The 16,466-nt window shown below is 35.3% G+C and overlaps 1 protein-coding gene across 2 annotated transcripts in view; it reads right to left on the minus strand.

Annotated features, from left to right (window-relative positions):
* The window catches only part of ARHGAP1 (Rho GTPase activating protein 1), a 37,579-nt gene that overhangs the window by 6,513 nt on the left and 14,600 nt on the right, over positions 1-16,466 (minus strand). Inside the window, exons 4-8 of one of the 2 annotated variants that reach the window (XM_087921455.1) lie at positions 11,604-11,633; positions 6,102-6,189; positions 5,495-5,626; positions 5,209-5,295; positions 324-422 (exon numbers count right to left, since the gene is read on the minus strand). In XM_087921455.1, the coding sequence (XP_087777581.1) occupies positions 324-422; positions 5,209-5,295; positions 5,495-5,626; positions 6,102-6,189; positions 11,604-11,633 (436 nt within the window). The remainder of the gene's footprint in view (positions 1-323; positions 423-5,208; positions 5,296-5,494; positions 5,627-6,101; positions 6,190-11,603; positions 11,634-16,466) is intronic. The other variant, XM_026707833.2, reaches the window with a different exon arrangement.

A 16,466-nucleotide genomic window follows, 5' to 3' on the forward strand; every position in this document is an offset into this window, starting at 1 on the left:
CAGAAAGTCATAAAAGGAGATCACACGACCCTGGGACACTGTCATAAATACATACCAATTCTCTAGCATCTGAATTTTGATCAGCTGATCATGGGGATGCTGCAACAGTTGTAAGTGTGAAAAACAGTCTTAAGTCCCTTTTTTTCAGTGCCATTGTAATTTCAAAGGGTCATTAAATAAATGGTTTTAAGTCGAGGACTGCCTATATCATACCGTAATGTGCAAAGAAACCAAACATTGAAGGCCCTTTCCTTGACTCCCTTTAATACATCATCCTCCACAGAAGCTGGAGATAAGCTAGTCAATAAGCAATCTGTTCTCACTTTAGCACCTGACTTGGGATTCCCAACTGTTCCAACTTCACATGCTCCTCAAGGTCACTCAGATAGTTTGCATAGAATATCTTCCGTCCAAACTTAAAGCTGCAAGACAATCGATAACACAGTACATGAAAAAATAAGTATTAGTATATTCAAGGATGAGACGAAAAGACAAAAATAACATTGAGAAGGATGCCCTTGTGCAGTAGTTCCTGCATCATTGGCAATTTATACTATATATTACTAAAATTATTCATCTTTACATTTTGCAATGGACTAAAAACTGATCCTTTTCCAAATGTAGTTCTACAGATTTTTCTTTATAAAAGAACCTTCTGTCTTTTGTAATAAATCATTTACAGAGAAGAAATCCTCAGCAATCAGCTGACTGGAAGATTTCCAACACTAAAAAATACAAATAGAAGCTCAACACATTAGGCATTTTTGATCCCCATAGGGCAAAGGCATTTGTTTAAGATATATAAAAACAATAATAATAAAGTAGCCACATTATGGAAACTATGAGTAAATAAGAGTGAATTTCAGTAATACTGGTCATAGTGCTGAACTACTGGACTGCAGGCAATATTTGCACTATGCTACAAAGAAAATAAGTAGAAAATAGGAAATATATCCTTTTTCCTTTTGTTCTTTTTTTTGGAAAATTTTATTTGGGTTTTCACAAAAACAAAATACAAATAAAACATCTTTTTTGAAAATAGCATGGTCCCAGGTCATCACTTCTTCATACAGACATAAAACTCAATTTCACGCTCATTTTTATATTCTATTCCATATGTTATTCCCATTTTATATTTTCTACATAGTTTTTCCCCTCTTCTAATTTTCTCAACTTTGTTTTGATTATCTCAATTCAAATCATTATATTTATACTTTGGTCTGTCCTGTTACAATTTCACATTATCTTTTCTTATTAAACAAATTTTTCCCTGTAGTTACCAATTAGAGTATGACACCTTTATATCCTTTAATTTTATCCATTCAAGCTGTTATTTAAGCTTCAATGTATAGCTTTAAGATTATAGCATTCAATATAATACATAACTTCCAATCGAATTCTGCTTGGTACATTCTTAAAATAGACACTATATTCTTAAAAAGAAAAAATTATATATATATGTAAATAAAACACATTCCATTCCAATTCAATTCTATCATTAATATGCATTAAAATCTTAACATCTTTAACATTTCTTTTCAATGGAATATCATACTTCCTTGGGAACACCCATAAACTTTCCATGGTTAATTCTTTTTTTTCTCATATTTCTCACTTATATTTTTATAAATCATTACTAATAATTAAAAATGTTCCCTTTTAATTCTCTCAATCATTTTAATCCATTTATTTATTAACAAACATCCCACTGCATTACAATAAATATTTTATCCTTCATCATATTTTCTAAAGTTATTTCTATTTGTAATATAACAAAGCTATCTTATGTATCTTTGCAGAATCCCTTTTACAATTAAATTTTCACCCATTATCTCTAAACAAACTTATGGTTACAATCCTTATCTTTTCCCTGTTTCTCCATTTCTTGTTTCTGTCTTTTACAATTTCTTTTTCTTGCCTTCTTCTCCCTCCCCTTTTTACCCCCTCGTCTCTCTACTTCTAACTCTCTCATCTGTAATCCCCTCTTTTGTTGCTTTCTAATATTATACTTATCTTTCAAATTGTTCTTCTTCTTTTTGGTTGTTTTTTCTAATCTTAAACCTTTCACTCTCTTTCCCCCCTTTTCTTTTTTCCCCCCACTTAAAATTATTTGATCATTAAAGATGGCTTCTTCTTTGTCCCAATCTTCTTGTTCTGCAAGCGTTTCTTGTTGCTTCTCATAGTTCCAGATCTATATTTCTAAGAATTGAAACACGAAGCCAAAAGATCTTCTCCCTTCTTGTGCATCTTCTTTCCATTTTTTAAGTTCCCTTTTCAGTTCTTCTAAGAGTGATACCATTTTAAAAACTTTTAAACAACCACCCAGTTAATTTTAGTCATCTAGATGCAAAAACCAAAAATCACCAAGTAATCCAAATAATCCAAGGCTGTTTCTATTTGCTTCTTTTTTTCCACTTTCTCTTCCTGGGGTTCTATTATTTTGTTACCAAGTTTCCATTAAAATGTATCTTTGAGGAATCTTGTTAAAAATTCACTGTAAGTTCCTTTTAATTACAGTTCCATTCCTTAATTCCAGGCAGTCTCCTCCATTTTTCCAGATCCTGCCCTTCTATTCTTTTTTTTTCTCCTTTCCAGCTTTTAAAAACTTTTAAATGTCCAGAAATCTTTATTTATCCCTTTGACTTTTATTTTCAGCTTAGATGCCTATTAATGTCAAAGTGGATTTTTTTTTCAGTTTCTTACTTAAGTATAAGGAAGGGAAGAAAAAAAAACCTAAGGAAGGGAAGAAAAGAAACCTAAGGAAGGGAAGAAAAAAAACCTAAGGAAGGGAAGAAAAAAAACCCTTCTCTCTCTTCTTCGCAGCTTCAAAATCTTCTTTGGGAACAATGTTGTTAAGTTTAAATTCCAGGGTACCTTATTTGTTACTTTTGCTGTTTGACCCGGTCAACCAAAACTTTCTCCTCTTATGTTCCTCCTGCACATTCTTTTCCGGTCGAGTTCTTCTTTGTGGTGGCCATTTTTGACCACCACTACAACCGCCTTCGGGAAAGGGAGTAATGGCCAGCTGGGGAGGAGAGATGCGGCTCTCCTCAACCCTGCAGGCAGTCTCCCCCCTCTTCACCACCTCTACAGGGTGGTTTAACCCCGAAACCAGCCGGCTCGGGGTGCTCCAGCGGTGAACACAGATCGAAGCCTTGGAGAGATGAGGTTTCGGTCTGTCACCGAAGAAGCTCAAACTGAAAGTCCTCTTCTTCTGAAGATATGTAGTAGAAGTCATATGCATATCAAAATTAACTCAAAATTAACTCTAATTGCGGCCCGCAGGACGATATCCTGTGGCCCCCACCATGATATGAAAGTATAACATTTGAGGATATTTTTTTAATGTTTTTTGTGGAATCCCTTATGTGGCCCAGCCTCACCCAGACTCTGCCTCCAGTGGCCCCCAGGTAAATTGAGTTTGAGACCCCTGCTCTAGAGGAAAAAATGCAAGAATATTTTGAACAAATATGGAACATTACTGTAAAACTACAGCATTGTGGTATAAGCGATGTACACACACAGAGATAGCCTTGTTACATGCCATCTCATCTGCAGTTTCATTGCTTGGAAAATCCTATCTAATCCTGGTTATCTGTACTGAATGATTCATGTAGCCTCCGTTTTGAAATATTTTGTCTATTTTGGACATATAAAATGGATGGGCTTTTGAACATGTGCAAAGTAGAGTCACTTCTAGCCAAGTTAGGTGGCACACAAATCAAATCAATCGATCAATAAAATAAAGTATCTTTTTTCTTGGTTTCATCATGTGCAAGTTGTTCAACTAGAAATGGAACTCCCATAACTTAATGAACTGACCCTACTGTACTGAGAGAGTATGGTGGCTAAAATATTGAACTACTGATACACAAACAGTTGAGTTGTGGTAAAAGGAAGAGTCGGAATCCTGAGAGGTCTAGATGAAAAATGAAGTTATCTACATCCTCCTATAATAATCCATGAACTATACAGCTGTTAAATAAATTATAGAATTGTAGCGTTTAGAAGGTGCCATTTAAGCCATGGGTTCCAACTCCTGCTCAACACAGGAATCAAATTTAAATCATTCCCAACAAATCCCTAACTTCCACATAAAGACATCAATCTCTCAGAATAATTGTTGATGTACTTTTATTATTCCTTTCAATATTCAATTAGAATCTACCTTCCCATAAATTTCACCCATTTTTCTGTATTTTGCACAAGAACACAGAGACTTTGAGCTGTTTCTATGAAAAAGTTATTTGAAGAGTACTAGCATACTCTTATCATATTTTTTTCAAGAGTAAATGTTGTCTCAGTCACTCCTTGTAAAATATAGTTTCCAGTCCCTTCATCAGTCTTATTACCCTTCTCTGCTCCTGTTTTAGTTTGTCTGAATTCTATTGTATTGTCCAGAACTGGAGAGTTTTTTAATTATTATTTTTATAGTCAAACCACACTGCTGGCTCATATGTTTGGTTTGTAATCACCTGCTGTTCCAAGAACGTGTTACAAATACTATTATTACCAAGCCATATAGTTTCCCAGCTTATGGCTTTGGGTTTAATTTGGGGTTTCTAAGTGAAGAGCTTTACATTTGCCTCTGTTCAATTTCAGTCTGTTACAGTTATTTTCCATCTGTCAAGATGGTTTCGAATTTTATTTATGGAATTAGCTATCATGTCCATTACTGGGTCGCCTGCAGATCTGATAAGCATTACTTCCACCTCTTCAACCAAATCATAAAAATAATGAAAAACAGAAAACCCAGGACTCGGCCTTGGAGCATCTCACCTGATACCTTTATCTAGATAATAAGGAATCATTGAGAAGTGCCTCTTTTGAGTATGATTTTTGAGCCAGTATGTGGCTATTCAACTATCATCTCACCAGCCTAAACTTAACAGATTGCTAATCAAAATATCACTGGACATTTTGAATGCTAATCAAAATAACACCCGATCAAATGCTTTGCTAAACCAAATATAAAAACCATATATAATGGCTTTCTCAGCCCAATTCATCCATTTTTGTAAGGAAAAAATTAGGGAAATAGTGCATCCTCAAACTCCTTCCTGGAAGGAAGACAAAAACAATATAGTTTTTAAAATTACAACCTATAATTGTATGCTTACTTAAAAAAAACACTAAAAAAACACACTTCCTAACCATTTTAGACTAGATCCATACTATTACCAACAAAACATCTTCATATTTTCATACCTGATCAAGGGCTTAAAGAGAATCAGCAGTGTCTTGATGAACATAGTTGGATGCACAATGAACAATGCTTTTATGTTTTTTTTGTATCTGAAAAACAAAGAATTATGATTTATTTGAAACGTTTTTAACTGAAGAGAACTTGATTTGCTATTAAAAATAAAGAGAATCAACCTAAATCTCTCACCCAAGAAGGTTATTATATAAAAATTATATTATACTTATTTTTATTTTATACTTATCCAGACCATCTTAACTCTTTTAAAATTCAAAACCACAGCCCACTCACTTGCGATCAAATTCCCGGTAGGCATCCCGTAGCCAACCTAAAGATGGTTTGTTTTCACTGGTCAGACCATGATGCAGATATATTAGGGTGTAGTCACTCTCCACATACTGGTCCAGTGTATACTTCAAATAGCTGAAGAAAAAGATATGGTGGTCAGTAATTATATCGGTACTTAATCAGAGTAACAACAGTCCAATTTCGAAATAGTCTATACACTATAAAGACAGATATGGATTCTAAAATGTGACTAGAAATAGCTGACAAATGAACTACTGGTATGGTGTTCAAAGAATTTTCCCTTAATGGTTGATCAAAAACGTTCCAAAAGTGCTTTTTCCATAAGGCAACTAAACTTTCTTGGTTTTTTTCTTTGAAAACATTTCACTTCTCATCCATTTTTCAGTTCTAACTGAACGGTAGGGAAAGAAGGATTTATATTCTTCTCTGGGAGCTAATGATCAGCCCTCAGAGTGCTAACGACCAGATGACTGCAAAGAACATAAATCCTTCCATTCCCCACCGGTCAGTTAGAACTGAGGAAGCTTCTTGGATGAGAAGCATTTGGGGAAATTCAAAGATAAAGCAAGTCAGGTAGAGCAACACTCACCTTAGCAGCTTCACATGATCAAGCTGATAGCTAGGAGGCATCCGACAGGCACTGAACAAAATTACTTTCCTCCCATACTTATCATCACCTAGGACAGAAATGCTACATGTCACCGCATAAAACAGAAAGTAAGGAGCCTCAAATAGAAACAGAGCTAGCCTAGTCACATGCTTAAATATTCCAATGCCATTTTCAACTCAACACCAAACTAAAAACTGCCACATAACATTTGCTTGCAAAAAAAGACTAGTGACACAGATCGGACATGGCTAATGCTTGAGAGCAACCAAATGTCCTGCCAATGAAAGGTGGAGGAGTGATATTTTTTTTAAAGCGACAAAGATAATGGCAACCCTTGGCCATGAGACGTCAGTGTGGATTTGCTCTCTTTCACTCAACTTAAGAACATCCACAGCATCATCATGACATATATTTGTGGTTCTAAAGCAAAGGAAATAAACAAAAAAACCAAAACCCTTTTCAACACACAGTCTGAAAAAAAGGTAACTGATTAATTTACAGGGGAGTATTCTTGCCGTGAATGTTTTCCCCAGTGCATCCAATCTCTCAGCACCTGCTTGTTCTTGCATCCTCGGTATGGAAAAGGAAAATGCTCACAAGGAAGCAAAGCAAACAAACTCAAAAATTAAGTCATAATTATCTGCCCTCAAGCTCTATCAACTACCAAGCGAAGCAGCAGATGGCAGAGTCACAAGGACTTCTGCTACTGACTCGTAACACATATTATATAAAATAATCATTTTTTTACAGCCCAGAACCATGCAGATGACTAAACAAATCTGTGACAACATTTGTCTCAGACATGGCAGACCAATAGTTTCCAATAGAAGAGGATATATGTAACTCGGGGTTGAACTGTGGAGTCCTTGGTGCTCTTTGAGTTTGGTTGTTTGCTTGCAGATGTTTAATTCCCCATTTAGGTCAGGGGTTCTCAACCACGGTCAGTGGACTGGCACCAGGTCGAGGGATGCCAGCAACCGGGCTGCGCAAACAAGTGAAACCCCTTCCACAGGATGCAGGCAGCACGCAAAGCCACACCCCCTCCGGTCCGTGGAAAAACCTTTCTCCACAGAACCAGTAGTGCCCAAAACGTTGGGGGCCACTGGTGACACCATCAGTGTTGGTGAGTATGAGATTTGCTCCCTGTTTACATACAGTAACTTACTTGCCATGTTGGTGGGGGTGTGGTTTCCTCCTTGGTAGCTCAAGCAGAAAACAATACCCTAATCAAGGAACTCCACAGACCAAGAGGTATCTGATTATAAGTTTCCCCCATTTTTTCCCCTACTAACAGATTACATCTAATATGAAAGTTATATCATTAATGGAAGCCTTTTAAGCAGCCTATAATGAAAACAAATAATACCGTTATCAAGAGGAGACTTCAGAAACAGAGGTTCCACTACCTTGCCAGGTTATGAGAAGATGAGTTGGGTTGTTGTTTTTATGAGAATAACGTAAAGGCTGATGAGTATGATTTTGTGCATACAAGGTTTAATAATCTGTTGTTTGGGAACTTAGTTGCCATTATATATCTATTGCAATATATAATACAAGTGGAATGTTAAAAGATCTTGAGCTTTGGAGTAAATTATCTTTTCCCAAAAAAAACTACATTTGACAATCTGACTTCTCCTATGATTAAAACACAAGTTTGAAATAGCCCCTACCTAAAACACATTTTCTTAAACGAACATATGCATATGAAAAAGGAATTCGATATTTTCCTCTATGGGAGCAAAGCTGGTCCTTTCTGCCTAGAAGGTTGAAATTATATGCATTTTCTTGCTGTTTAATATTTTAACTATCATCATCATAGTATATAAACGGTTAAAGAAAATACAAATTTCCTGTCATACAGATTTTATTTTGATTGATCGGTTTATTGTTACTTCAAATTCATAAGGGAGGAATATTTTGTCATTTTCTTTAATTAGGTGTATTTACAAGTTCTACTTTATGTATTCTTGTGACAAATGAAGCTTACTCATGACTGATACAAGACAAAATACAATGCCAAATATTATTAAGGCCTATAATCATCTTAATTGTGTTTAGATCTTATTTCTACAAATACCGAAATAATTAATACATGTTTAAACAGCATTATTCTGTAAAGCTTCAAATGAAGCAAACTCCTTCACAAGAACATCCTTCGACATATTAAATATACAATATATTAGGATCAATGATCAAGCAAGGGGCAGTTCATGTAAATGTAAAAATGATGGGGTGGGGGGAGAAGGAAATTGTATCAAATGAGATACGAGCTACATATGTACTCATTTGAAATAAACACTGCTTATGTAAAGGACTGATGCAAATAGCAGATACAAATGGAACCTGCAACAAGGTTGGAGTACTCACTGTTCATGTTTCCAGACACTCCATTTGCCATTTTCCTCATTCCCCATTTTTTTATGCCTTCCACCCAGAGTTCGGCATCATTCCATGCCTATTAAGTATATTTGTCCTTATTAGCTTGGAAATCCCTCTCCTAAGATTTTCTTTTCTTTCCTTTTTCTCTTGTACCTGTGCAAACATTAGGATTTGCCATTCAAGCACATGATGGTGGAAGGCACTTGTGACAAAATGGCACCTAAGAGAGACATGAAACCAGGACGGCAATGCAGAGCTAATCTGAAACAATTATACACAGTTACCAGTCAAGTCACAAGACCAACATCCAACAGTTTATCCCATGGTTGCCCAAAAATAAAGCACCTCAGTAAGAAACATTCATATAGTTCCCCAAATATTGAATTACTGACACAGTACATATATCCAATGTATGCACTGGAGTAGATTGCAGATGCTCTTAAGAGTTAACTGGGATAACATTGTTTTGTAGTTAATACGGTACAATGGAACCCCTTATCATTTTTTTTTCATACATCTATTTCAACAAAGGCAGATATACTTCTCTGTTCTGCAGGATGGTATTCTGTATAGTATAGTCAAAGAGAAAAGATCCTTTTAAAAAGTTGCAAAAAAGAATATTCCTACCACTAGTATGGCAGTGTTTCTTAAGTTATAAACCATAATTCTTTTAAGAGACAGAGTGTCAGTATTATTTTGCTTTGACAAAGCAGTTGTTTAAGTGTGAATTCCATGTGAAACAAGAACTGATAACAGGCTTTAAATATGGACAGGTTAATATTTCTGATGTACCCACTCACAATAAGGAAATATTGTACAATATTCTATAACCATCTAGCCCTTAGTTGACTAATTTAACAAAATCTGCAAGTCAGAAGCAGAGAACAAAAACTTGCAAGGTGAAAAAAATGCACAGTGAAATTATATTGTCTTCTACTGCTCTATAGCAGCATTCCTGAATGGTAGCAGAATATTTTTGCATCAGATAATCAGGCTATCACCTAATTTGTGTTAATAGGATGCGGTGTATATAATTAGAGTTTAAATTCAATATTTTGAGTTTGAATTTAAAGTGGAAACAAGTAAATAAACACAGAAATAGCTGGATGCTTTGAAAACTGTTCATAGACAATGATCTCCATCTTCAACCTTTACTTTTAGAGCAAACCCAATTCCCAACTCTTAGAAAAATCAACATCAGTTCAAAAGTAAACCATGATTATACTTAGCTTCTTGGTTACTCTAATAAAATATATAATACTTTTCAAAGCACAGGAGAAATAACTTGATTATTTCCAACTTGTCTAATATCAACAAGATTAATTACTATTGTGTTTTAGTTTGGCAAAAAAAGCTACCATTTATAAAGTATGACAACCGATTATATCATAATATATGTCTTAATATTTATAAATATTTTATATGACTCAGGGAGAAATATTTCTATTGATAATTGAATTCAGTGTGTAACAAATAATAAACAATGATTGAATTCCCATTATTTCAAAACATGTATATTTAATAAAAATGAAATCAGCTGGTTAATTTTACATAAAACTGCATTGCTGAATTTTAATTTGAATGCTGAATTATAAGAAGGTCATATTATACATCAGAATCTCTTTGGTGCGCTCAGAAAATATGTCACTGCTATACAATTTGCACCTGCAATATTTTCCCAGACTATCTTCAAATGTTTCCAGGGCTACAAGTTATTTCAAAATTGTCCAGGATATTTGAAATTTCAAAAATGAATCCAATGTGAGATAAAGATTTTTTATAATATGCGAAACACTTTAAATGTTGCTTAAAATATACTATAAGCTTTTTTCCTCTAAAAATTATTTAGTAAACAAGCTGGCTATCCTAGTTTTTTCCACGAAAAAAGACCTACATGATTACAGAAGCATTATTTACTGTCTCTAGAATCTCTTCCTCCTTTTAATGCACTGTTTAGCTAATAATGCTAAAAATAGGATATTGAAATGAACTATAACTGATAAACAAAAAAACATAATGCAATGGCAACTAGGAAGCTCAACAACAGCAAACTTGAGAAACCAGTGTGTTTCTATACCTCAGTAATACAGGTGTGAGAGAATTGTTAGGCTAAGGAAAAACAGGATTTTAAAAGGCAGAATATTTAACAGCTCAGGAAGCTTTCTTTTCTACCATTCCTCATAACAGTGTCTTTCATTCCGCATTTAAAACCATAAATTAATTTGTCTTAGGAAAAGAGGAGCTGACTCCTCTTTTAAAATTTACCATTTTTAAAATAGTAATTGCCAAGATTTCAAAATTATATTAATCAACCTGTCTGTATAGACAAGTGAAGATAAACGTATCTTCATAGACATTTAAGACACAATCTTCAAGAAATGTAAGCTTATGACTATCTACAGGAAGAGATTATAAAAATGGAAAAGCCATGGAATAAACAGATCTTAAGTTGATTTGGAAGAAAGTAGCAATCATGCTGGGAGGTTCTAAAAGAAAGTGCTCAAAGTAAGTACCAAAGCACAGAGGATTTTTTTAAAAAACTGCCCATTTTCTAGATTTCAGGAATCAGTTTTGATACATTTAATGATGTCACGGCAAACATTGAAGAGGCACTATCTCTGCTTCCAGAATTTCAAATTAAGAGGATTGGTAAATTAAAGAAATATTAATTACAGAAGAGATTGTCCCCATAAAAAATTGAGAACGGGAAAGTAAACATTAGTTATTTTCCTAATGGGTAGAGTACCCATCACCATCCAAGAAAAAAGAAGTTAACAGATGAGTGGAATACCCCAAATAAGCCCACCAGTTGATGTCCACTGCAGAGCTCTGCTAGGAAATTTCAATGTCCCATATTCAGTTGAATAGATTGGTTACATATAGGTGGCATGACCCAAATGGCTCTATCCCCAGTTTAGAAGAGAAGCATGGCTGCAATCTACTTGGCATAATGCACACAAGTGAACTTTGAGGACTGGGATTTAGCCCTCAGCTTCCCAGAATTTGGGCTCCCTTGAGATAACCCAGCAGCAGGTCACAGTCATGCTAAAGAGTGCCATGATCTTAAATGCCAATGACAAGACGACTAGGCATTTTACCTACCTGGCTGGACCCCATCAAGTACACCCTGCCCTGGAGGAATAGAAACAAAGTTACATTATACCAAAAGTCCCTTAAGTCAAACTGACTCCTTGGACTGATGACAAGGTTGGAATAAAAATCTACATGCAAACCCAATGACACAAAGAATATCAGAACATTCCTGGGTATTTTTGTTTCCTGATGCTACTGTTTTAAAAAAATAGAATGCTCTTCCCTGATAAATATAGGACATAATACTATTTTCCAAACTCTCCAAAATCTAAACAAATACTTTTTGTTGCATTTTGCTTTTTTCTATACTAGAGAAAAGCACTATATTTCTGGCAGACACAATAAAGTCTGGCTTTTTCAGATTACAAATATATTTATAAATATAAACAAATAATATAAATGTAAATAAACATAAAGATGTTCTCAGAATGTCTCACAAAGTCTGACTTCTTTCAGTCACTGAAATTCATTTTAAAAGCATGAACTGAAAACAAAAGTTTAAACTCAGAGATTCCTATGTCTATTTTATATAGTACTTCCTTTTATAACAGTAAAGAATTGGATACTATGGATAAAACAATATAAATCAAATCCACCACTATTTTCACTTTTCCTGCACATTTTGAAACTCATGGTAACTGGTCATACAGGTACAAGCAGCTATCTCCATTTCTTAAATTTCATACAACCATCATTTTTTCAAGAATAGCATATCTCCCATTATAGTATCACATTAATATCCAAGAAAGCTGGTATACACTGCACACAAAAACTAGTTGCCAGTTACCAAAAACAAACAAGCATGCTTATTATTGGGAGAAGAAACTAACATTCCCTGCCCCGCCCCCGCCCCCCCCAAAAAAGTCCTAAAGTAGTGCTCTACAATCTAGAGTCGTCCAGATATGTGTGAGCTACACTGGTTGACGAACATGGGAACCGAATCTCAATAAAACTGCAGGGATTTATAGCAGTCAAAATATTGCTGAAATATACTGTTGTGTATGCTGAAAAAAGTATGTATCATCTGAATTACAGCTTCCCTATTTTTTCACTGCTCACTATCTTCAGTCATATTGGAGTCTGATATTTGATATTTCCCTCCTAGCTTTGACCTCCTCCATAATTATCTCTAACTTGCCGTTTAGTTGTTCTCTGGCAACTCAATCATGACCTCAGAGAATGGTCCTTGCAGACAATGCAATGCTGCTCTGTGAAAATATAGAATATGAGCTCATCAAACTAGAATGCTTCTTCTTGAGAACTTCCTGAGAACTGGAGCCAAGATTAAATTGTGGGTGGTAACATTCAGTGACTCTCTGCTATTAATAAATTCCTGACTTCTTCTAAATGTTTAAGTTATAGGTACTACAATTGACAAGGGCAGCACCAGCTATGTCTTCAAAGAGATTCTCATTAAAAGAATGAAATCCTCTCCAACAATCACTAAGCAGAGAATTCTGTACCATGTTTTCCGCTACCACCTAGAGGTTATATTCACTTTTTTTTCCACCACTGCCTTTACAACATACTTTAGAGCAGGGGTGTCCAACCTTTCACCTTCCCTGGGCCACATTAGAAGATGAAAATTTGGTTTGGGCCGCACATAAAATAAAATAACAGTAACGATACCTGATCATCCAAAAAAACCATAGAAAATATAGTTAACATATTAAATTTATTTGGAAATGAAGTTAGTGAGATGTTTTTATTATTTATTATTAATTATTTATTAAAAATTATTTATTTTTTATCATGTTTTTTTTATCACGGTTTATCACGGTTTATTTTCTGGCCAAATTTTGCGGGGGTGGGGGTGGGGGAGAAAGCTCGCCCGCCTCGCACCTACCTCTCCTCCTGCAAATGGCCCTGCTGGATGAGGCAGGACTGGAAGGCAGAAGCAGCAGCGGCGGTGGGGGCAGAAGCGGCAGCGGCGGCAACAGCAAGAGGTGGCGCTCTGATGGCGCCCACCTTTTCTGTTGCTGCTTGGCCTGGCGCTCGCCTCGCCCTGCCTCTCCTCCTCGCTGGCTCTGGCACGAAGGTTGGGGTGGGCACTGGGCCGCATTACGAGGCAACCTGGGCCGCATGCGGCCCATGGGCCACGGGTTGGACAAGCCTGCTTTAGAGCCTCTGATTCTGGAGGCCCCTTTTGTGCATCACTCAAACTAAGCTGTACCTGTACATTTGTCCAATTTCATTTAAAGAATCCAGTCTTCAAGTTATGAGCTCTCTTCCATACAAAAAGACTAGGGATTGTGAGCGTTAGCTGCACTTATCACATTGAGAATAATGTTGTATTTACTCAAATAATCAATTAGGTTTTATCTTTAATCAAATTACTTCTCAAATTTTATGTGCAGTTCAAAATTTCTGTGTATGTAGTTTATATTGTCTTACATTTCCACCATCAAAGATATGGTGAACTTTCGTAGGCAATGTGACCTTTCTCTCTTGCTTCCACCGTTTTCCACTATTGGAACTATTCACATAGTTCAATCTTAATTTAATCAGGAAACTAAAATATAACTTACTGCCTATCCAAGCAGTGCTTTTTGGCCATGGAGAAAAGACAACCACTGCAACATCAGGTTTTCCCCTCCCAAACCCCACAGCCAGTGAAGAATACCATAATGTATTGTATCAAAAGTTGTTGAGAGATCAAAAACAACCAGTATGGTTGCACCACTAACCCAGCTCTCCCCAAAGTTATCAACAAATACAATCAATATTGTCTATGCTCCAGTCTGAAATCTGACTGAAATGGTCCCAATAATCTATTTCTTCAAGGTCTTTCTGGATCAATACCAAATGGGGGAGACTGGAAGAAAATTGTTTTCCTCTCTTTTATTACATTGTTATAAATCTTGAAACACTGTATTGTTTCAATATCCTAAAGTTTATATGATATGATTAAATATTATTAGCATTCTCCAATTATATAGCTCAAAGTACTGGAAAAAAAGAAAGAAATTATCCATATTTATTACAATATAGTATATCAACATTGGAAAAATAAAATTTGGAGTTTTTTCATCCAAAGTTAAGTATAACATTAAAAAAGAGCCACTGAAATTCACATCAATATATTTGTAACATGATAATGGTTAAGTAAGTATCTAGCTAGATCGATTGATAAATAGGCAGGCAGGCAGATGGGAAGGATGGATTCTGAGGAGGCTTGGGTGCATTCCAGTCTACATATTTTGTGTGAGAGACAAGCCCTCCTTAATAGATCTCAGAGTATATGATGGAAGCAGATAGAATCTAGCAAGATTCTGTCTTTAGGGCATGACCATATGTATAAGAACCGTCCTTGCTTTAATTGGATGAAAATTATTGAGAACTATTGGGTCCAGAGGTGACCTCTTGATTAGGTGTGCATTACCACATTGAAGGCAGATGAAAGCATTCCTATCTCAAGAAATAATTTATCTTCACATGGATCTAATAAAGAGGATCTAATAAACAAGACGATCTAATAAACAAGTGGCCAGACTAACTTTTGTGAAGATTCTGTCCATTTTCCCAGAAATCACACCATGAAATACTTTCCAGGCAACAAGATAGTGCCTCTGTCATTTCACCAAACCTCACCAGTTGGAGTCCAATTCAGAGTAAATGCAAGCAACCCACCAGATTCCGTACAGCAACTGAGTCTGTTACCTATTCACACAGCAGGAAATGGATCACTTTAAACAAGGCTATCAACCAATAATAACAGTATTCAAAGTATTGTGTTTTGAAGCTCTTAATGCTACAATGAAATCCCTAAAATGGGCTCTTCAATTTGGTTAGATTCACTCTTTGTCTTTTTCTAATGAAACTCTAGGTATCTTTTAGCTGTTTGGTCTCTCAAAATTCCTTGGAAAACCAGGGAGCCCTTTAAGATTGGCAAAGATAAGCTACAAAGAAGCAGCCTAATCCAAAATCCTTATCGTACAACCATTCCAAGCAGAGATCATTTCCCCAGAACTTAGATTGGCACATACAACCTGGAGATTAAGTAACAGTACACAGAACCTGCTAAATGGCTATATGTTGTTAGGAAGTTGGATTGTACTGTTACTTATTTTAATGGTTTTAACATTTTTATTGTTCTTAATTTTTGTTGTTATATTATTTTGGGTTGGGGTTTTTTTGTATTTTTGTTTTGTGTTTCAACTTTTGTGAGCTAGCCAGCATCACATATGTGAGATGGGCAGTTATATAAATGAAATAAAAAAATAACTGTAATCCCATGTCATTTCAGCTCTTTCAGTTCATAATACTGGACAAGTTATTTGTTTTTTAGCACTTACAATTTGCCTTCCTGTGAAATGAATATAGACAGGAACAGAAAATTGTGAATTCAAAAAACTAGGCCTTATTTTAGTAGAAGATTGTTGCAACTGATTTGAGGAAATTTCTTCTACGCATGCAGCTCTATAGCATACAACATACTTTTAAGGAGGCCCTATTCTGAATCTCTGAAAAATGTTTTCATGCATACAGTAAATGAAAATGCAGAAGAAAAGTGAATTGAACTAATTTTCAATAGTCCAGTTTTTCTTTTTCTGATGAACCAGAGCTAAACTAAATGGGCATTTGTAATATCAGAAATATTTTTTATTTGTGAACAGGCTAATTAGAGGTTGGGGGCATACTCATTTAATGAATAAGCAAATTTCCAAAACAAAGAAATGAAATTACATGCATAACATATATTTATTTAAAGCTATACTTGATTTGCACCTGCTCCATGGATGGATGGATGGATGGATGGATGGATGGATAGATAATAAACCATCTTCTGAACTACAATATGCAGTTTACAATGCAAAACAAATGACAGAAAAAATAACGTGAACACATAAATTATTAAACTATATTAGCAGC

This window comes from Pseudonaja textilis, chromosome 1, assembly GCF_049901715.1.
Source record: "Pseudonaja textilis isolate UNSWEBS1 chromosome 1, rPseTex1.2, whole genome shotgun sequence".
Lineage (NCBI taxonomy): Eukaryota > Metazoa > Chordata > Lepidosauria > Squamata > Elapidae > Pseudonaja > Pseudonaja textilis.